The 20,630-nt window shown below is 40.8% G+C and overlaps 1 protein-coding gene across 5 annotated transcripts in view; it reads left to right on the forward strand.

Annotated features, from left to right (window-relative positions):
- Window positions 1-20,630, forward strand: part of LTK (leukocyte receptor tyrosine kinase) — a 168,589-nt gene that overhangs the window by 138,126 nt on the left and 9,833 nt on the right. For 4 of the 5 annotated variants that reach the window (XM_042445371.1, XM_042445373.1, XM_042445372.1 and 1 more), the window contains exons 21-25: window positions 3,890-3,980; window positions 5,920-5,984; window positions 7,489-7,618; window positions 14,376-14,473; window positions 19,175-19,267. In XM_042445371.1, the coding sequence (XP_042301305.1) occupies window positions 3,890-3,980; window positions 5,920-5,984; window positions 7,489-7,618; window positions 14,376-14,473; window positions 19,175-19,267 (477 nt within the window). Of the gene's footprint in view, window positions 1-3,889; window positions 3,981-5,919; window positions 5,985-7,488; window positions 7,619-14,375; window positions 14,474-19,174; window positions 19,268-19,472; window positions 20,031-20,630 lie in introns of those variants that run through there. The other variant, XM_042445376.1, reaches the window with a different exon arrangement.

Genomic DNA, 20,630 nt, shown 5'->3' on the forward strand with positions numbered 1-20,630 from the left:
AAAAGGAGCCATTGTTGAGCACCCTTTGGGTTCGGCCGGTCAACCAATTACAGATCCATTTAACAGTTCCTTTGTCTAGCCCACATTTTACAAGCTTGTTTGCAAGAATGTCTTGGGGGACCTTGTCAAAGGCCTTACTGAAATCAAGATATACTATATCCACAGCATTCCCTTCATCTACCAAGCTGGTAATTTTATCAAAGAAAGAGATCAGGTTTGTCTGGCATGACTTGTTTCTCTGAAACCCATGTTGACTTTTTGTGATTATGGCATTGCCTTCTAGATGTTCACAGACTCTCCGTTTAATGATCTGCTCCAGAATCTTTCCTAGTACTGATGTCAGACTAACTGGACGATAATTGTTGGGATCCTCTTTTTTCCCCTTTTTGAAGATGGGGACAACGTTTGCCCTCCTCCAGTCGGCTGGGATCTCTCCTGTTCTCCAGGAGTTTTCAAAGATTATTGCCAATGGCTCCGATATTACATTTGCCAGTTCTTTTAATACCCTTGGATGGAGTTCATCTGGTCCCGGAGACTTAAATTCATTTAGATTAATAAGGTGTTCCTCTACTATCTCTTTACTTATTCTGTGCTGAAATTCCCCTGTTCTGTCCTCTGCTCCATTATCCTCAGGTTGAGCACCCTTTTCCTTTTCTGAGAAGACTGAGGCAAAGAAGGTGTTGAGTAATTCTGCCTTTTCTCTGTCTTCTGTTAGCATTTTGCCATCTTCTCCATGCAGTGGCCCTACCGTTTCCTTCTTCTTCCTTTTGCTGCGGACATATCCAAAAAAGCCCTTTTTATTGTTCTTAACCTCTCTAGCAAGCTTGAGTTCGTTCTGCGCTTTAGCTTTTCTGACTTTACCCCTGCACATGCCTGCTATTTCTTTGAATTCCTTTTTTGTGATTTCCCCCTTTTTCCATTTCTTATACATGTTCCGTTTCAAACTTAGCTCGGTTGAAAGTTCCTTAGTCATCCATCCTGGTTTCTTGAGACACCTCCCGTTTTTCTTTCTCACTGGAACTGTTTGAAATTGTGCCTTCAGTATCTCCCTTTTGAGAAAGTCCCATCCGTCCTGAACTCCTTTATCTTTTAGTTTTTCTGACCATGGAATCGCCCTCAATACTTCTCTAAGTTTACTGAAATCCGCTCTCCTAAAGTCTAGGATGCGTGTCTGACTATGCCTGGCTTCTCCTTTCCACTGTATTACAAACTCCAGGAGAACATGGTCACTTCCACCTAATGATCCCACCACTTGCACCCCATTAACCAAGTCATCCTTGTTGGTTAGGATCAGATCTAAAATAGCTGACCCCCTTGTTGCCTCTTCCACCTTTTGGACCATAAAATTGTCTTCCAGGCAAGTGAGGAATTTGCTAGGCCTTGAGGATTTTGCTGAGTTTGACTTCCAGCAAATATCAGGATAGTTGAAGTCGCCCATCACTACTACATCTCTCTTTTCTGACTGTGTGGTCATCTGTTCTAGAAAGATATCATCCAATTCCTCAGTCTGACTTGGGGGTCTGTAGTAGACTCCCGCCGTAACATCCTTGTTGTTTCCCTCCCCTTTAATTTTTACCCAGATGCTCTCCACCTGGCTTCCATGATTGATGTCCTGGATCTCTTCACTGGTGTAAATATCTCTGACATATAGTGCTATTCCTCCTCCTTTCTTGTTTGGCCTATTTCTCTTAAAAAGGTTATACCCCTCTATTTCCACATTCCAATCATGAGACTCATCCCACCAGGTTTCAGTGATGCCTATTATATCATATTTGCTTTGTTGTACTAGGAGTTCGAGTTCATCTTGCTTATTTCCCATGCTCTGTGCATTAATGTAGAGACGTTGCAGACCATGGTTCCCTTTTACTTGCTGCCTGTGCAAGTTCTTTTGCCTCCCACTGTTGGGTCCTTGCACTTTTTTTCTTGTTTCCTCTATGTCAGTTTGACTATTTTCGCCATCCCTTTCGCCTTCCTTAATACAGTGGACCCTTGTTATACGCTGGGGTTTGGTTCCAAGATCCCCCGTGTATAACAAAATCCGTGTATGCTCAAGTCCCATTACATATAATGACATAGCAAAATGGTGTCCCTTATCAAAAATGGAAAATCAAGGTAAATTTATACTTTTTTGGAACATTTTCAATCCGTGTATGCTTAAATCCGTGTATAAAAAATCCGTGTATAAGAAAGGCCAACTGTATTGTCTCCCTTCCCCTCGGAACTCAGTTTAAAGCCCTCCTGATCAAGTTCTTGAGACTGTTGGCAAAAACATTTCTTCCAACTGGCATAGAAAGTCATTCATGTGGAGCAGTGCCTCTGGCTGCATCCACACTGTAGAAATATTCCGGTGTGACACTGCTTCAACTGCTATGGCTCAATGCTCCACTCAGGGACCACAACAAACTACAATTCCCAGCCATTCCATAGCATTGAACCATGGCAGTTAAAGCGATACCAAACCAGATTATTTCTGCAGTGTGGATGCAGCCTAATATAGTTCTACTAGGTCAGAATAAAATATTCTCTGAAAAAGCTTATGTTCATTAGCATCTTCTAGATCCCACATGAAAAAACAACAACATGATTGTAAGGAACTTGGTTGTTATCCATGAAGTCAATACTGATTGATATTCAATAAAGTAGCTATTTTACATGATACCCAACCAGCACTTTGTGCTGACCTGTGAGTGGAGTCAGGGTGCAGCGTCCTGATGCTGGACACCCTGCCCCTGCCCCCAGGACATCAAAATGTTGCACATTGTTCCAGATGGCATGTGGCATCTTGGCATGCCTCCGGTGCTGCATCCAGATGATGCAGTGCAGATGGGGCGCCATACAGCTGTGCTCCCATAGCTATGGCACCCTTTGAGGGTGTAAAAAGGAGTCACCCTCCAGGGGCTGGATTGGGGCTGTGGTGTGAGGTTGCCATGGCCCCAATCCAGCCAGGAAAGGGGACGGCTTGTATAGCCCATTAGAAACTATTTTGTTAGAATAACGTGGCCTACTAATTTTAGAACCATGGGAAACAAAACAGACCCTGGAGCAGCAAAGTATGGCCTCCAAGGCCTTATGCCTCCAACATCCCTGTTGCCCCCCTCCCCCAAAAAAATCCTCCATAGACTATTGCCATCCCAAATAATTTGGGTACTTTTTGCTACATTTTGGTGTCTAGGGACCACCCTCCCCATTTTCAGTTTTGTAGAAGCCTTTCTTTAGCCTCAACAGACCTTTCTTCAAAATATGAAGTGAACAGAGCAGGAAGACTGATGGAGAAAGGCCTGCATTAGCCTTTGAAAGTTAAGGAGGAGGCTAAAAACACTTGGACACCATAAAATCCAAGGAGGAGGAGGAGATTGAAAACATGGCAGAATATCTGATAATACCTCCCAGAGGCTTGGGAGTACTAAGGTCTATTGGGGGGGGCATTTCCTTCCCCCCATTGGGTAGAGGATGGAAGTGCCAATAATCAATAAGCCACCTTGGATACTGTCTTGGGAGAAAAATGGGATATAAAAAACGAATAAGACTTGGCCACATGTGTCCCGGTTTTGTCTGATATATTAGATATATTAGACATGCATTTATTATATATTATATTAGAGGATATGCACTTGGCTGTAGGTATTTGTTTAATAAACTTTAAAAGCTGATGATCATTGCCTAAAATAGTTTAGACACATTTCCTACAGAGAGAGAGAGGAGCATCTGCACTGTAAAAATAATGCAGTTTGACACCACTTTAACTGTCATGGCTCAGTGCTATGGAATACTTCACAGGAGAGGTGCCTTTGGATCTTTCTACTTACAGAATACAGTAGCCTCTGAGTGTGATTCCTTGGGGACCTGAGTAACATGCGTATGCATGATTTCTGTCTTTTCCTTGCTTCAGGGCACTTGGACATGGAGCTTTTGGTGAAGTTTACAAAGGGACAGTGGTAGGAATCACAGCAGATCATAACCCATTACAAGTGGCTATCAAGGTTAGTGTCTACATCAATTTGAAATTCTCTTTCTTACTTACTTACTTTCTTTCTGATCTTACAGCTCAGTACAAAACAACAATATAAATCCCAGGCTAAATAATAATAACAGATAAAAAGGCACACGAATAAGAAGAACAAGCAACACTTTAAAAAATAGAAAAGAGACAAAAGAAACAAAGGAAAGCTTATCTATTTTTAATGAAAAGTCCAGGCAGACAGACAGCATTGTAAAGGTAGTGAAAACAGCCCCACACAATATTTTTATGTAGGACATGCCACACCCTGGTTGCCACTTCTGAAAAGGTAGCCAGCCACCTACTTCAGTTAAAAGCTAGGGAGAAGAAAATGAAGTGCCTCAGATGAAGATCTGAATGGATTGATAAGAACTCAAGTTCAAAGCAAGCACAGCCTACTTGAGTAGTGCTGCCTAGGAATGGGGTTTGCATCTTCCATGTTTTTTTATTCCTACATTTTCCAGGATGGGAGGAAACTTACATTGAGGGTGGAGGATGCTAGAGAGACTTTTGCATCAGAGCTTGAAAAGATTTGTTTAATTAATTCACTTTGCCACTCATTTAAGCATATACATACCCTGCCAAAAATTGTTAATTTTGTGAGAAAAACAGTTCAGTTCAGTGTTAAGCTACTTCTTGTATTGGTTGTAACATTTGAGGACAAGCCTAGGTTTGATCAGATAATTGCATAAAACAGGGCAATTTTTTACTCAGAATACCCTAAAACACCATTTTAAAAGTGCAGTAACTTTAAAAATAGTTAGGATCTTATGTCATTCCTACTTGTTATCCAGTGGGAACTTCATCACACCATTTTTGCCTTTAAAAAAGTGAACTGCTAGTAACTGCATTACTTGTAACTTCTTACTTCCAAGCTCTGCTTCCCTCCAGCCACATGACACACGGAGTGCCTTTTTACCACCAAGTATCACGAGGCTTGACTCCAAACCCCATGGTCTTTGGCAGGAAATGACCAGTGGCAGCTGGTGACTCCACTGTGAGTGGGGTGGGTAATCTTCTCTGGGTTTTAGTTCAAACTTTAAAGGAACTACCCAAAGTGTTGAACCTATATAGTGGGGATAAGGTTCTTTACCTTGACTACTTCCTTTAAAGTGTAGACTAAATTTGGATTCACTTTCCCTACCAACCTCAGAGCCACCATGTCTTTAGACACCAAGAAGCCTTCCCCGCCCTGTGCCAAGGAAGGCTGGCAGGGAAAGGATTTGCCCAAAGGATGCTGGGCTCCCTCCTAATGACAGTATATCTACTTCTGAATGAGAAACTGGTAAGAGAAGGGACGTAGAGAAACCCACCTGAGCTTTGTGAGTACTCACAAGGGAGGTCAGCCAGTCCTTGAGCTAGAGAACAAAATAGCAAAAGACATTTTCTTTTTTTTTCTCTTCCTTTTCTTTTCTTTAGTTCTGATAACATTGAGACAGATTCTAGCTTGCCTTTGTGTGGGTGAGCACAAAAGTTCTCTGAAAACCTACTTGACTATATATATATTCCACCTCCGCAGGCTTTCTCTCTTCCTCATTCCCTGCAATCATTCCTACTTAGAAATTCCACAGAACAATCTCCTGCAATACAGTCCTCTTTGGGCTAGGAAGAGAGGTTATTGCAGATAATGAGGCTCTATTTAATGCCTTTATTATCTATGCACACAAATAATCACAAGGTTATGATCCTGTTGTTTTAAGGGTTTGTTTTTATAGCAGTTAGGTATTTTGATGCATCTGAGTTTCCTTAGCTGCCTTGAAGCCATTTTCAGGCTTCAATTTTCAATAAAGGGAGAGGGGAACACCTCCAAAGAGATGCTCTAAGAAAAGATTTCAAGGATTCCACCTTCTTGTTAACTCATGCCAGTAATTCTGAATTCTTTTGTAATGGGTTCAGGTTTCTCTTCTTCTTCTTCTCAACAGACATTGCCTGAAATATGTTCTGAGCAGGATGAGATGGATTTCCTAATGGAAGCACTGATAATCAGGTGTGTTTTAAGTTTCTTCTTTTCATTAGGAGGATGATATAATTAAAAAGCCACTGCTAGACTTTCATCTCTTCCTTTTAGAAGTAATCATTGGTTGAAAGTGCCAATAAAATGTTAAACTGTGAAGCCAGAGTGAGATAGGAAGACTGCCAATCTGCCTGTCTTTATTGCCTCATCAAGCTCAGTGACCAGAACTGGAGGGGGGTGACATTTGTTGAGACCCAGCTCCCAGAATTCCCAACATGCCAAATGCCCTTGGCACACAGAGGGATTGTGGGAGTGAGAGTCCAAAAAGTCTAGTTTCTACTGTCCTTGCTATTGATCACAGCCCAGTGTTTACCATGAAGATTAGATAACAGACAGAGGACAATTTCACTTTCTAATAATATGAAATCTGGCTCTGTGTCCCAAATGAGCCCAGCTAGGATAGCACTGTGGTGACTTCTCCTGAGTGATAGTTCCAAAACGATGCTCTAGGACAATTTGCAGATTTTATCCTTTGTCTACAGAAGTGAGATTCTTGTACAATTTATTGCACATTTTTTGCACATCCAAATATCAAGTCACTGTGAGAGATTACGTGATTTATGACTAGGCTGATCAACACTAATTGCTTTCTGCCTCTCCCTGAATGTTTGAAATAAAAACACTTCAGAGACAATTGTGGGAGCTTGCCTCCTCCCACCTTCCAGCTCAGACAAGCTGCTGGAACCAAAAAGATGACAACTGTCTGCCCCCTTCACAAGCTGATGGAGCTTTGAGTGACATTTCAAGGCAAAAAAGGGCTCACTTGTACATGGTGCTTTAAAAAAAATCTGCCCTGGAGATACTTCAAATATGTATGAGTTATTATTTACTCCCACTCACAAAAGAACCATAAGTTCATATCTGAGACTACTTGGCTATTATGGATGTTTTGCTCTTAGTGTTTGTCTTCTAAGCACCATAAAAGTATAGGCTGTATAGGGAAAATAAGTAATTAATTGAAATTAATTTGGCCTTGGGTGAAGAGCAATACAGTGGAAGTGTATATAGTTTATTTCTCTAAGACAGATGGTGCCAACATTTTTCCACTAGTGACCGTAAACCTGCTTGTCAAAAGCAAGATTGGAGCACTCAGTTGTTCCCTGCCTCAGGATCTCTTCCCTTCTATCTATTATGTTTCTCCTTGCAGTTCTTCCCTTTTTTTTTTACTCAATTACATGCTGTCTTCCAGCCAGTCATTATATGACCATGACTCATTTCACTCTTCTTCACTCTTTATCCACCTTCAGATTCTTGAGTGGCTGACACATAGAGGATGGTGCAAATGTATTCTCTCTTGCTCCAGAGAGTAGCACTCAAACTAATTCAGGAAAGGGGATTTTGACTAAATATCAGATGGTCATAATGCAATATAATGTGATTTGATTAAGCAGATGAAGTCACAGATCTTGACTAATATCTAATACTGATTCTGTTTTTGCCTTTTCTATCATGTCATGGTGTGATGTATGATTTGCAGCAAGTTCAATCACCAGAATATTGTTCAATGCATTGGAGTAAGCCTCCAGACCTTGCCTCGCTTCATTCTTTTGGAGCTTATGACTGGTGGAGATATGAAGAGCTTCCTTCGGCAAAACAGGCCTCGGGTGGTGAGTCAACCCTTGTGTCAATCTGCTTCTTTTGCTCTAATGTCTGCTAACTTGTTGACAAGAGGTTTATTATTATGCTGGCTATTTTCACATCATGAAGGAGCATGGATAAAGTAGTCATTCACTCTGTTAAAAAGTGAAAAGCAAATTACAGCCAGCCCTCCATACCCATGAATTTTGCATTTACAGATTCAACCATCCGTGGCTTGGAAATATTTTAATAAAAAATCAACAAGCAAACCAGTGCCATTTTATATAAGAGGACACCATTTTACTATGCCATGGCATGTAATGGGACTTGAGCATCCATAGATTTTAGTTCGTTGGGGAAGGGGTATCCAGAAATGAAACTGCAGCTGATACCAAGGGGCCACTGTACAACAAAAAAGAACAACAGGGAGAGAATAGTCTTGATCATCAGAAGACTAGACTCAGGCCTGTTGGGCAATTGACATGTAGTTTGGAAGCTTATTGGGGTATTACATTGGCATAATTCCTGGTTGTACTGGCAGATATACCCTTTACAAACTTGCTTAAGGAGGTTTACCATACCCCCTTGCAGAAGTGGCTCTTTATTCATCCACAGCAGAATCGTAAAAGCAGTTCAGCTTGTGGACACATTTCTGCCCCCCTCCCACTGACTGAAATGGCCATTGGAATAGCCACCAGATATATACATCATTCCTGTAAGTGTACCTATAAGCAGTTAAATTAAATTAAATTAAATTGTAAGCAGCCATCAGAGATACATGTCCTTCCATTTATGGAAGACTTCTTTACATCAAAACCATAACATTTTTTCTAGAAAGCATGCAGCATGATTCACAAAACTGATAACACACTAGTCTGAAATCTCTCCAGTGGTAATTGTAGTGCTTAGGCACTAATATGAGCAAGATATGAACAACAGGAGCTGAGAGCACAATTCTGCTTGATTGTGGTCATTGTGGACCAAAGAAACATCAAATGTAGGTTAGCATAAGAAACCAAACCAAATGGGAGAGTTATCATGCTCCAGTGGGTTGGTTGTTCATGGAACATTGTGCTTTATAATTGGAAATTCAAATGGCACATGTCTTTACCAAATTTGATAGTACTTTCTTTTTTTCATGCTGTGATATACCCAGCCACAAAATATCACTTTCATGTAGGTGGCATGTCTCAATATTGTGTCTGGTACTGGTGGCATTTGGTGATTGTGAGTGTCTCCCTCCTCTCCCAACTTCTTCCCCTTCCTTCTATTCCCCCTTTTGACATATTGATTTCTGGTGGTTGAAAGGGAAAAATCAAGATATCGGAGCCATTGGCAATAATCTTTGAAAACTCCTGGAGAACAGGAGAAGTCCCAGCTGACTGGAGGAGGGCAAACGTTGTCCCCATCTTCAAAAAGGGGAAAAAAGAGGATCCCAACAATTATCGTTCAGTTAGTCTGACATCAATACTAGGAAAGATTCTGGAGCAGATCATTAAACGGAGAGTCTGTGAACATCTAGAAGGCAATGCCATAATCACAAAAAGTCAACATGGGTTTCAGAGAAACAAGTCATGCCAGACAAACCTGATCTCTTTCTTTGATAAAATTACCAGCTTGGTAGATGAAGGGAATGCTGTGGATATAGTATATCTTGATTTCACTAAGGCCTTTGACAAGGTTTCCCATGACATTCTTGCAAACAAGCTTGTAAAATGTGGGCTAGACAAAGGAACTGTTAAATGGATCTGTAATTGGTTGACCGGCCGAACCCAAAGGGTGCTCAACAATGGCTCCTTTTCATCCTGGAGAGAAGTGACCAGTGGGGTCCCACAGGGCTCTGTCCTGGGCCCAGTGTTATTCAACATCTTTATCAATGACCTGGATGACAGGATTGGGAGCATACTTATCAAATTTGCAGATGACACCAAATTAGGGGGAATAGCTAATACCCCAGAGGACAGGATAAAGATTCAAAATGACCTGAATAGACTAGAAAGCTGGGCCAAAGCTAACAAAATGAAATTCAACACGGAAAAATGTAAGGTATTGCACTTAGGGCGGAAAAATAAAATGCACAGATATAGGATGGGTGACACCTGGCTGAATGAAACTACGTGTGAAAGGGATCTAGGAGTCCAAGTAGACCACAAGTTGAACATGAGTGAACTGTGTGATGCGGCAGCTAAAAAGGCCAATGCTATTTTAGGCTGCATCAATAGAAGTATAGTGTCTAGATCAAGAGAAGTAATAGTGCCACTGTATTCTGCTTTGGTCAGGCCCCACCTAGAATATTGTGTCCAGTTCTGGGCACCACAATTCAAAAAGGATATGGAAAAACTGGAGCGTGTCCAAAGGAGGGCAACTAAGATGGTGAAGGGTCTGGAAACCATGTCCTATGAGGAACGACTTAGGGAGCTGGGGATGTTTAGCGTGGAGAAAAGAAGGTTAAGAGGTGATATGATAACCCTGTTTAAATATTTGAAAGGATGTTATGTTGAAGAAGGAGCAAGCTTGTTTTCTGCTGCTCCAGAGAACAGGACCCGGAGCAATGGATGCAAGCCGCAGGAAAAGAGATTCCACCTGAACATTAGGAGGAACGTCCTGACAATAAGGGCTGTTCAACAGTGGAATGCACTCCCTCGGAGGGTGATAGAGTCTCCTTCCTTGGAGGTCTTTAAACAGAGGCTGGGTGGCCATCTGTCAGGGATGCTTTGATTTGGATTTCCTGCATGGCAAGGGGTTGGACTGGATGGCCCTAGTGGTCTCTTCCAACTCTACGATTCTATGATTCTATAAGACCTGTGGAACAACGACATTGGCATCATAACCAGAACTGTAGAATCTCTGTCCTTCACATTCTTGAAGCAATAAAATTCACAAGTGTTTGCTTATTGCCCTGGATGGAATAAAAGGGATGACAAGAAGTTATCTTCTATCACCATGCCATGGCAGCATGGTATGTTTGGGGGCTTTCATGGGACCAGTCAGTTATTGAGGTCTGATTATGGAATGCTTAGGAATGCTGGGAGCTGCAGTCCAACAACATCCAGATCTTGAAAGCTATGCAGGGTCAGTCAGCTTTTGTTAGTACTTGGAATGGAGACCACCAGGGTATACTAGGAGATGTATACTAGGGTATATTGGGAACTGTCCAAATCACCATTGAGGATTCCTTGCCTAAGAAAACACTGGCGGGATATAGACTGCCATATAGTACGTATTCTATACGTACTAGGGTTAGGAAGGGGCGGTGCTTCCGCACCCCCTAACCCTAGTACGTATAGAATACGTACAACATGGCGGTGACGCCTATGACGTCGCGAATGCGCCAGCGGCGCCTTGAGACGTCATAAAGGCGCCGCAAAAAGAAGCTCCAAAATGGAGCTTCTTTTTTGCTCCGCGCGGGAGCCGTGCGGTTTGGCTGCTGCGGCTCCCGCACGAAGCAAATGGCGTTGGCGGGAGACCGCCTCAAAGCAGCGGTCTGTATCCCGCCACTGTCAAGATCTAGATGTTGTTGGACTTCATCTCCCACCATTCCTCAGCATTGGCTGCACCAGCTAGGGGCTGCTGGAACTTGCAGTCCAAGAATAGTTGGACTCAACAACTCCATAGAGTTCTGTGTGTTATAGTATGCACTGAAGAGAACAGGGCAGAGAAAGAGGGAGAATTAAGAGTTTGGAAAAGTTTTGGAATACAGTTCCCATAACCCGCATCTCAGCTATAGGACCTTTAGTCAAAACTGATCCCAGCTTGTCTTCTTCACTCTAACTTCCTCATATACTGTGTCAAGATACCTCCCCTCCCCCCTCCCTTGTTTGACATTTTCTCTTTTAACTTTGATAAATTTGAATTCAGCCATTCCAAAAACAACAAAAACACCCAATTTCAACACCTTATTGGCAAGATAGCTTCCTATGTTGCTTGTTAGTCTTTTCCAGGGTGAAGATGCAAAGACTCTTGCACCCCTACTGTTTAAGTGCACTGATTCAATAAAACAAAAATACTTCCAAAACAGTGAATTTCAAACAGAAGTCCCTGCCCATTAACTTCATTTGCACATGAACCAGCTGAAAATTCTCACTCCCAGGTGATTATGTGGCAAATTTCTCAACTGGTACATAAAACAATTAAAGGGGCTGAAAAATCAACAATTTGTATGTTTAGTGAACTACAACGAATGATAGTCACATCCCTTTCATTATATTTCTGTGGGTTGAACACACTTTTTAGTAGTTTTTAGGCCGCTTATCATAAGCCTTCGAAGATATATGAACTTATACTGTCCCCTCAGGAAGAAAAACAGACATAGGAATGTCTGGTTTCTTAGCTTCAATACATTTTTATCACATTACATGTTAAGGCATCATTCATATAATTACATCATATTATATGACCATCAAGATGTTATACTTTCATAAGGTCTTCCATAAAGATTGAATCTTGATCTCTCTATTCAATAGGCTTGGTAATAATTAACACATGTAAGAACATCATTCTTTAAATCTATTAATATAGCTTGTTATCCATCATTATTATCATCCTCAAGTTCTTCCATAATTTTCTAGTGTCATCTGAGGTGTCATACACACATGTTCTAAAGGCTTTTACATGTGCACAACCCTGTCTCTTTTATCATATTCATAATCTTTTTAATGATATAACTTATCCAGTTACAGTATCTATTAAAATATGCATTCTCATCTGTAGAGCCATTATACATCTCTACAGAGGCTTCTGTGACAACACGAGCATTCAAAGGTTAATTCTATTGAGCATTATTAAATCTTAACAACATCTGTCACCATAAACAAGTTCACAGAGGCCTCCATTACAAACATAATAGGGCATATCTGTATTTTATATTTATTTTAGCATTTAGCACTAGCCTTACCAGTATCTCAACATGTCTGGGCAGCATGTTCAGGCCAATTGTCAGAGTATCAAGTATCAGGAACAGCATATCTGAAAGATGACATTGTTGCCTTCTCTTTCCTCATTGGAGGCATGCTGAAATGCAGCTTCCCAAGAACTGTTTCTCAGCTTCTTTTTATTCTGTTCCTATGCCCACTCAGCTTGCCTATTCGCTGCTCAAAACTGACCAGCTTAGTTGTACACTAGAGAAATCTTGTACACTGTCTCTTATCCAATAAAAAATACATCTGTCCATAACCCTGCCAGCCATATAGTTAGAGTCATTCTTCATCTAATGTATCTGTCTCACTAAACGTAGCTGTCACTGTTTATTTTCCAGAATCTGTTGCCTTCTCCTCTGGAGTGCAAGTGGGTTTCTTATATTTTGTTTACATTCTAGAGCATCTGGCATTCTTCCCAGAGTGACCTGTATTGTAGCCAGCTTTCACTGCCACACGCACACAGGGAGGGAGGGAGGGAGGGAGGGAGAGAGAGCACTAACTGCCTATATTAGCTCTTATTAGGTTAAATTATGTCCTTTAAAGTTATATCAGCAGGCCGAGAAGTTGGCAAGAGAATATGTCTGGCCTGCAACAGCATCTGCAGTTGCTAGACCAATGCCTGAATGTTGTAATGAACTGGATGAGAGCCAATAAACTGGAGTTGAATCCCCATAAGACAGAAGCTCTGGTGAATAGTGGCTGTCGGGTTCAGGGACTGGGTAAACAGACTGACTTGTTACACTTCCCTGAAGGAGTAGGTGTGTAGTTTGAGAGTACTCTTAGATCCATCCCTGTCACTGGAGACCCAAGTGGAGTGTGTGCACCTTTCCTGGAGAGAGATAACCTAGCCACAGTAGTCTATGTATTGGTAGTCTCCCAATTAAACTATGACAATGTGTTTTATGTAGGACTACGGTTGAAGAAATCTCAAAAGCTGCAGCTAGTGCAAAATGCAGCAGATTGACTACTGACTAGAATGCCATACAGATAACATATTATGCTGGTCTTAAAAGAATTGCACTGACTGCCAATATGTTTCTGGTTTGAATTCAAGGTGTTTGTGAAGGTATTGAAAGCCCTAAACAGTTTGGGACCTTGATGCTTGATGGAGTTCCTCTCCCCATATGTGCCTGCCTGAGGATTAATATCTGCCCAGGAGCTCTTGAAAATGTTTATTTAAAATAAAATTAAAAAAAACCTGGTGCCTCTTCTTTCTCCTCCCACTGAGTCTCACGCCACTCACACCATCTCTTCTACTGAGTTCCAGCAGGCAAACCCATCCCACAGACTCCTAATAATGCCCCTGGCTGGGAAGAGGCATTTAAGTACTGTAGTCTTATAGTAAAGGTACTGTTTTTATTGAATACAGTGCAGTTATGGATCTGTAACTCTATGTTATGAATCCATAATTATGAATATCAACCATTGTTCTGAAATCCTTTGACAGCCCATACTACTGATTCTAAAATGCCATTCTTATCTTCAACCAATCCATCATCAAAATTCTTTCAGTTGGTTTGTTTTTACACATTTAAATGTAAGGGTATTTTTTATTCAGTTCAGTATTGGAAACAGACAAACTTTACTTAGTATAGTAGCCTGCACTGTCATGTTAAGCAAATTGTTAATATTTAATTCATTCTGATGTTTTTATATGAGGAAGAGAAAGTGGGGTTCTCCATGGCAGCCAAATCTTTATGGCTACCCCATATAGATAATTGCTTCCTTTACTCTCTTTCTTCTCACTCATGTTTCTTTCACTTTCTCTTCTTCCTGTTTGTTTTACTAAGTTGTAAGGTGTGTTTTCCTTCCATTATGTTCTATGCTTAATGTCCTTTATTTTCTTCTTTCTTATTGGCATGTAATGCAGAATCAGCCATCTACTTTGACGATGCAGGACCTGCTCAACATAGCAAGGGACATTGCTTGTGGTTGCAAGTATCTTGAGGAGAATCATTTCATCCACAGGTAAGAAAGACACCTCCATATAACATTTTCTTTGAGGGATTTTTTTTTTACTCCCACACAATCATAGATGAATGAACCAACATGATGTATATCTCCAAAGGCATATTTGAGGTGTTCCATCTGAAAAAGAAACTTCTTTCAGATTTGGTTTTTATTTTGATGCAGCTATGGGAGTTGATGGCTCGTGTTCTTAAGTTAAATTCATGCCATCTTTCAGAAAGAGTCACAAATTCCTAAAAATCCTGTAAGGAGGGTTGTAACAGAAGCAAGCACCAGGCAAGTCTCATGTTGCTTAGTTCCAGCTGAGTCAAATCAGGGCAGTCACTTTGTTAAAATGGCTGGTTACCCAAAGTGCACTGCTAGCAGTGCAGATTATTCAGTGCTAATGAGAAATAGCTGCAAGAGATTTCTCATTCTGTTTAGTGCACCTAACTAGCCAATATTACCTGTGAGTCATTTCCCTATAATGCCAAAGAAATTTGTGTTTAATCTTGTCATGCAGGAGAAAAAGTCATGCCTCCTAAAGAATCCAGGAGGTGCAATTCTCCATTTTACATTTTTGGTGTCTGAAATGTACCCTGTAGAGGTGCCAAAATGGGAGAAATGAGTGGGTCTAGCTCCCAGAACTCAGGTAGCGTTTTGTGGGGGGAATTTCTGTTGGATACCTACAAGAATTCAGAATATCTTAGATCAGATGTTTTTATATCCACATACAGTGTTACTTTATAGCAGCAGATCATGTGACAGCTAAAAAAGTCAATGAGATTCTAAACTACATCAATGGAAGTACAGTGTCTAGATCAAGGAAAGTAATTGTTTCACTATTCTTTGCTTTAGACAGGCCTGACCTGGAATACTGTATCCAATTCTGTTCACCACAATTCAAAAAGGATATTGAGAGGCTAGAGTGTGTCCAAAAGAGGGCAACCAAAATGGCTAAGGATCTGGAAACCGTGCCTTATGAGGAAAGAATTAGGGAGCTGGGTATGTTTAGCATGGGGAAGAGAAGGTTAAGGGGTGATATGATAGCCTTGTTTAAATCTTTGAAGGGTGTCATATTGAAGTTGAAGGCTTTCATGGCCGGCATCCATAGTTTTTTGTGGGTTTTTCGGGCTATGTGGCCATGTTCTAGAAGAATTTCTTCTTGATGTTTCACCAGCATCTGTGGCTGGTATCTTCAGAGAATGAAGATACCATCTTCTCTGAAGATGCCAGCCACAGATGCTGGCAAAACATCAGGAAAAAACTCTTCTAGAACATGGCCGCATAGCCCGAAAAACCCACCAAAAACTATGTCATATTGAGGTTGGAGGAAGCTTGTTTTCTGCTGCTCCAGAGAACAGGGCACGCAACAGTGGATGCAAGCTACAGGAAAGGAGATTCTACCTAAATATTAGGAGGAACTTCCTGACAGTAAGCGCTGTTCGACAGTAGAGTATGGTATAGTCTCCTTTTTTGGAGGTTTTTAAACAGAGGTTGGATGGTAAGGGATGTTTTGTCTGTGAGCTCCTGCCCTTGTGGTCTCTTCCAACGCTATGATACTATGATTCTAAACATCTCAAGATGCTCAAATACATTTTTATTATTTATTTATTTATTTTAAAAAGTCCTCACAGAGGAAATTGGAGACATGTCTCAATGTGCCACAGAAGAAACTGTTTACTGATAGATCATTAGTGTGTCTGGCACAGAGTAGATAATGCAAACTAAACAAACTCATGGTCTGACAATATACCCTCCAATTATTCCAGCTTGGATGGTACAGTCCCGATTAGTTCTCTGGCACCCCACTTTTTCAGCTGCTTTTAGAGTGTCCATTTCCTTTGCCTTCTCCCAATTTCTCCCTTTGTCCTCAGCTTACTTCAGTTGCTGCAAACTGGGTTCAAAATGCAAAAGTGCTTTGCAGTCAGTTAACTCATTAGGGAAGATAGGCGAGGAGGGGACAGAGTCAGATTAGGGCAAAAGCTAACTATTGCATTTTCTCCTAGCTTGTCTGTTCTTCTTCATTAATAACTTTTGGCAGCTTTTCCACACTCTGATGTTGCTTGGCCACACAAGCCTCAGTTTTCTTTTGTGAAATGTTAGAGGGTATGTAGCAGTATAAAGCAGCAAAATAAACATCATTCCTGAGAAGATTCTGAGATATCTTCTGGAATTATATCTCAAGTTCTTCCCCGTGTCCACTAGATGGTAGTGCTGCACCATAAGATAAAGCAAATTTTCTTTCTATTCCTTTCAGCCTTTGATATGGCATGGATATGGCATGGTAGACATGGATCAGGATGTGAAAATCTGCCAGTTAATTATATATATATATTAGTTTCTAAAATTCCTGTCAGAATTCTGTCCAAGTTCCAAATCATGTTCTTAAACCTTTTCTGCACATATCTTGATATAGTATTTCCCTGATGTGTGTATTTTTTAAGATTCCCCCCCACCCCCTATTACATTTTTAGTAATTTGCCTTTTGGGGCATACAATTCAAAAGAGAGAAAAGAAAAATCTATTGGTCACCATTTGTTTTTCATTGATGGAAAACCAAAAGAAACCTGCACAATGTCATTTGTAGGCTGTCAAACCACAAATTGGAAACATTCATTTTAAAAATCATGATTTATGCAAAAATTTCCCTACCCCTACATATGGATGTCTGTCAGCATCTTTAACAAGATTTACCTCTGGATAAAGTAAAGGAAGCTATCACTGTTTAATAAAACAATATAAGCAGCACGTTTAATTTTAAAACGTGGATGTAGTGGTTTAAGCCAGTGGCGTCCCTAGGATTGGTGTCACCCAGTGCGGTACCTCATGGTGTCAAACCCCCCCTCCACCCATTGACCTCCTCACATATAAAATTATACCATCAAATTACAATATCATATGTACAACCTAAAATTATTTACATATACATAGTGAAGATTTGGTTAAAATATGATGTTTTTAAAGAAAATTTGAAAAGAATTAAAAAAACTAAAAAAATCATTTTTAAATTAAATTTTGAAATTAGAAATTTTAATTTTAAAAAAATTCTGGGGCCTCTCCTTTTTCTTCCCACTGAGCTTCACCCTACTCCCACCATCTCTTAAAGCATTTTAAAGGAAGGCAGATGAATTCCATAGCCTTTTTCTGCCCAAAGGTAGGTGTTTGAGGAGCAGTGGTATCACCCCCCCCCCCAGAGTGTCACCTGGTGTGGTCTGCACCCCTAGTGATGCCACTGGTTTAAGCATTGGACCAGGATTGGAGACCAGGGGTCCAATCTCTGCTTGGCCATGGAAACCTACTAGGTGATGGGGCAATTCACATGCTCTCAGCCTCAGAGGAAGGCAATGGCAAACTCCCTCCAAACAAACCTTGCCAAGACACCCCAGAAATCCACTGCTCAAACTACAACACCATGCTGGTACTCACCTGTGATGTAGGTTAATCCAGTTAGGTCAATGGCTGTACTCTAGCAGGGATTAACAATAGTATGTAGGCTATGTTTAATAAAATGGAATCACTAAAATGGGCTGTCCACTTTTATTTTGCTTCCTTACAAAAACTGTGCAACTGCAGAATCCCGGCCCAATTCAGAGTGCTCGTTTTGACCTGTAAAATCCCATAGAAGCTTATATCCAGAACATCTGTGAGACTGGATCTTCCCATATGAAAGTGTTAAAGTTTTGATGCTGGGTGGGTGAGGGGCTTTGCCTCTGTTCTGTCACCATCATAAGCATATTTGATATGAACAAAAAAGCGGGCTTTCTCAGCAGATGCTCCCAGGCGGTGCAATTAACTCCCATGGGACACCAGGGGCCTGAACAGACAGGCCAAAATAAAGCTACTTAGGGTCACTTTGGAGATATGCTATTTAAATGATGCATGCATCCTAAGATGCCAGAAGCCTCACTGAAACCACACTCCAGTCCTAAGGACTGGAGCACAGCTTTGGCACAGCTTCTGGCCTCTTAAGATGTGTGTATCATTTAAACAGCATACCTCCAAAGTGACCCAAAGCAGTTTTATTTTTGCCTGTCTGTTCGGACCCTAGGTTGGCCACCTGACTGTGCTGCTTCTATCAGCAGGCAAACATCATTTTTATTTTGTTCAGATTTTGGACATATGCTGGTTGCTCTTTACATGCAGCCACAATATCATGGGAACTACTTCCCTGGAGAATGAATTAATGTAACTTCAGGATGTCTGAGAATATAAGCATCACAAAATATCATGGGTCTTTATTACCTTGTGGGGGATGTTCCGGATCAGGGATTCTCTGGACTGGTATAGCATTCTAATTTTAATTACCATGGCTCCATCCTCCAGAATCCTGCAATATGTAGTTTTGTGAGGCACCAGCTCTCTGACAAAGAAGGTAAAAGACCTTGTAAAACTACATACCCCAAGATTATGTAGAATGGATCTACAGCACTTAAAGTGGTGTCAAACTGCATTATTTCTATGGTGTAAATACACTCAAAGAAACATGTGTTATGCTATAGAACAATATTTTAAGTGATCTTTTGGCACAGAAGCGCCTGGTGATAAATGCTACTTGAATGAAAAAATGTAAATAACTAATAAATCTGAAAGGCATGTTTTTTGCAACACTAATAGATGGATGATTTAATATTTGAAGGATTCATATCAGTGCATGTTTAAGGTTCACTTGAGAGTCAAAATTACTTGTCTCTATCTTATGTTCTTGTGTTCTTTTTAAAGGGATATAGCTGCAAGGAATTGCCTTCTGACCTGCACTGGGCCTGGGCGAGTAGCCAAAATTGGTGATTTTGGAATGGCCCGAGATATCTACAGGTAAGCTATAACAACAGTGGGGGAGTGGGATGGAAAAAATAAATGAAAATTTCTCCTGTCCATGTATAATGCATGGCTAAAAACATTGCATGGCTAGATACACTGAGTAAGACATACAACCACATGTGGGCTGTGTTTTGTCTTTTGATGGCTGGTTCTCTTCCTCTCCCCTATCCCTTAATACATTTTGACTGTTACAAAACAGAAAGAATACGGATCAGCTGTGGTTCTGCAGAGAGGACTATCTACCAAAACACAATGGGTGGTTAAGGAAGGAATTAGTCACAGTGGCAAAGAAGAGGCCAGTGAAGACCTAGGACATGGAGAGGTCTCCAGCTGAGGGAGAAACTGTTCATGGAATGTCCATTAGACAACTATCACCTGAATTCTCCGCAAAGTTGGGCTTTATGGAAGAATGGTAAAGAAAAAGCCATTGCTGAAACAAGTCCATATCAAAGCTTGTTTGAAGTTTGCAAAAAGCCATGTGAATGGCAACAGTTTCTCTCGTCTGATGAGAGAACTATCACCTGAACTCTCCACAAAGCTGGACTTTATGGAAGAATGGCAAAGAGAAAGCCATTGATGAAACAAGCCCATATCAAGTTTGCAAAAAGCCATGTGAATCGCAACAGCTTCTCTGGTCTGACAAGATAAAAATTGAATTTATGGCCTTGCTGCAAAACATTATGGGTGGTGCAAAGGCAACAGCACTAATTGCCCTGAGGACACCATCCTCATGAAGCATGGTGGTAACAGTATCAAGTTGTGGGGATGCTTTTTCTTGGTAGAAACTAGAAAACTGGTCAGGATTGAAGTCAAGATGGATCAAGCCACTCACAAGGCAATTTTAGAAGAAAACTTGTTTCAGTTTGCAAAGGACCTGTGCCAGGAGTGAAGGTTCAGCTTCCAGCAGGACCTTAAACACATAGTCAAGGAGCATGGTTTAAAATCAGAACCTGAGTGTCTTTGACTGGGCCTGGACAAAGCCCAGACTTTGATCTGATTGAGAATATGTGTATGTGGCAAGAAGTGAAAGCTGTGTTCCCTAAGGGTCCCCAAGCAACATGACATAGCTGGAGCCAACAAATGCCAATTTGTTTCTGTTTTTCTTAACATTTATTCCCCAGTAAAAATATTCTGTCCTTTCACAGTGTTGAGTATCAAGTGATCATAATTCCAGGTGAATCCATTTCAATTTAAGATTATAACTAGACAAAAAGTGGAAATGTTAAAAGGGTGAGTATTTTAGCAAGGCTCTGTGTCTTATTTTAATGTAAGCCACTTCGATCGTTTGGAGAAGTTGGGTATAAATATTATTATTATTATTATTATTATTATTATTATTATTATTATTATTATTATT

Source organism: Sceloporus undulatus, chromosome 1 (assembly GCF_019175285.1).
Source record: "Sceloporus undulatus isolate JIND9_A2432 ecotype Alabama chromosome 1, SceUnd_v1.1, whole genome shotgun sequence".
Classification (NCBI taxonomy): Eukaryota; Metazoa; Chordata; class Lepidosauria; order Squamata; family Phrynosomatidae; genus Sceloporus; species Sceloporus undulatus.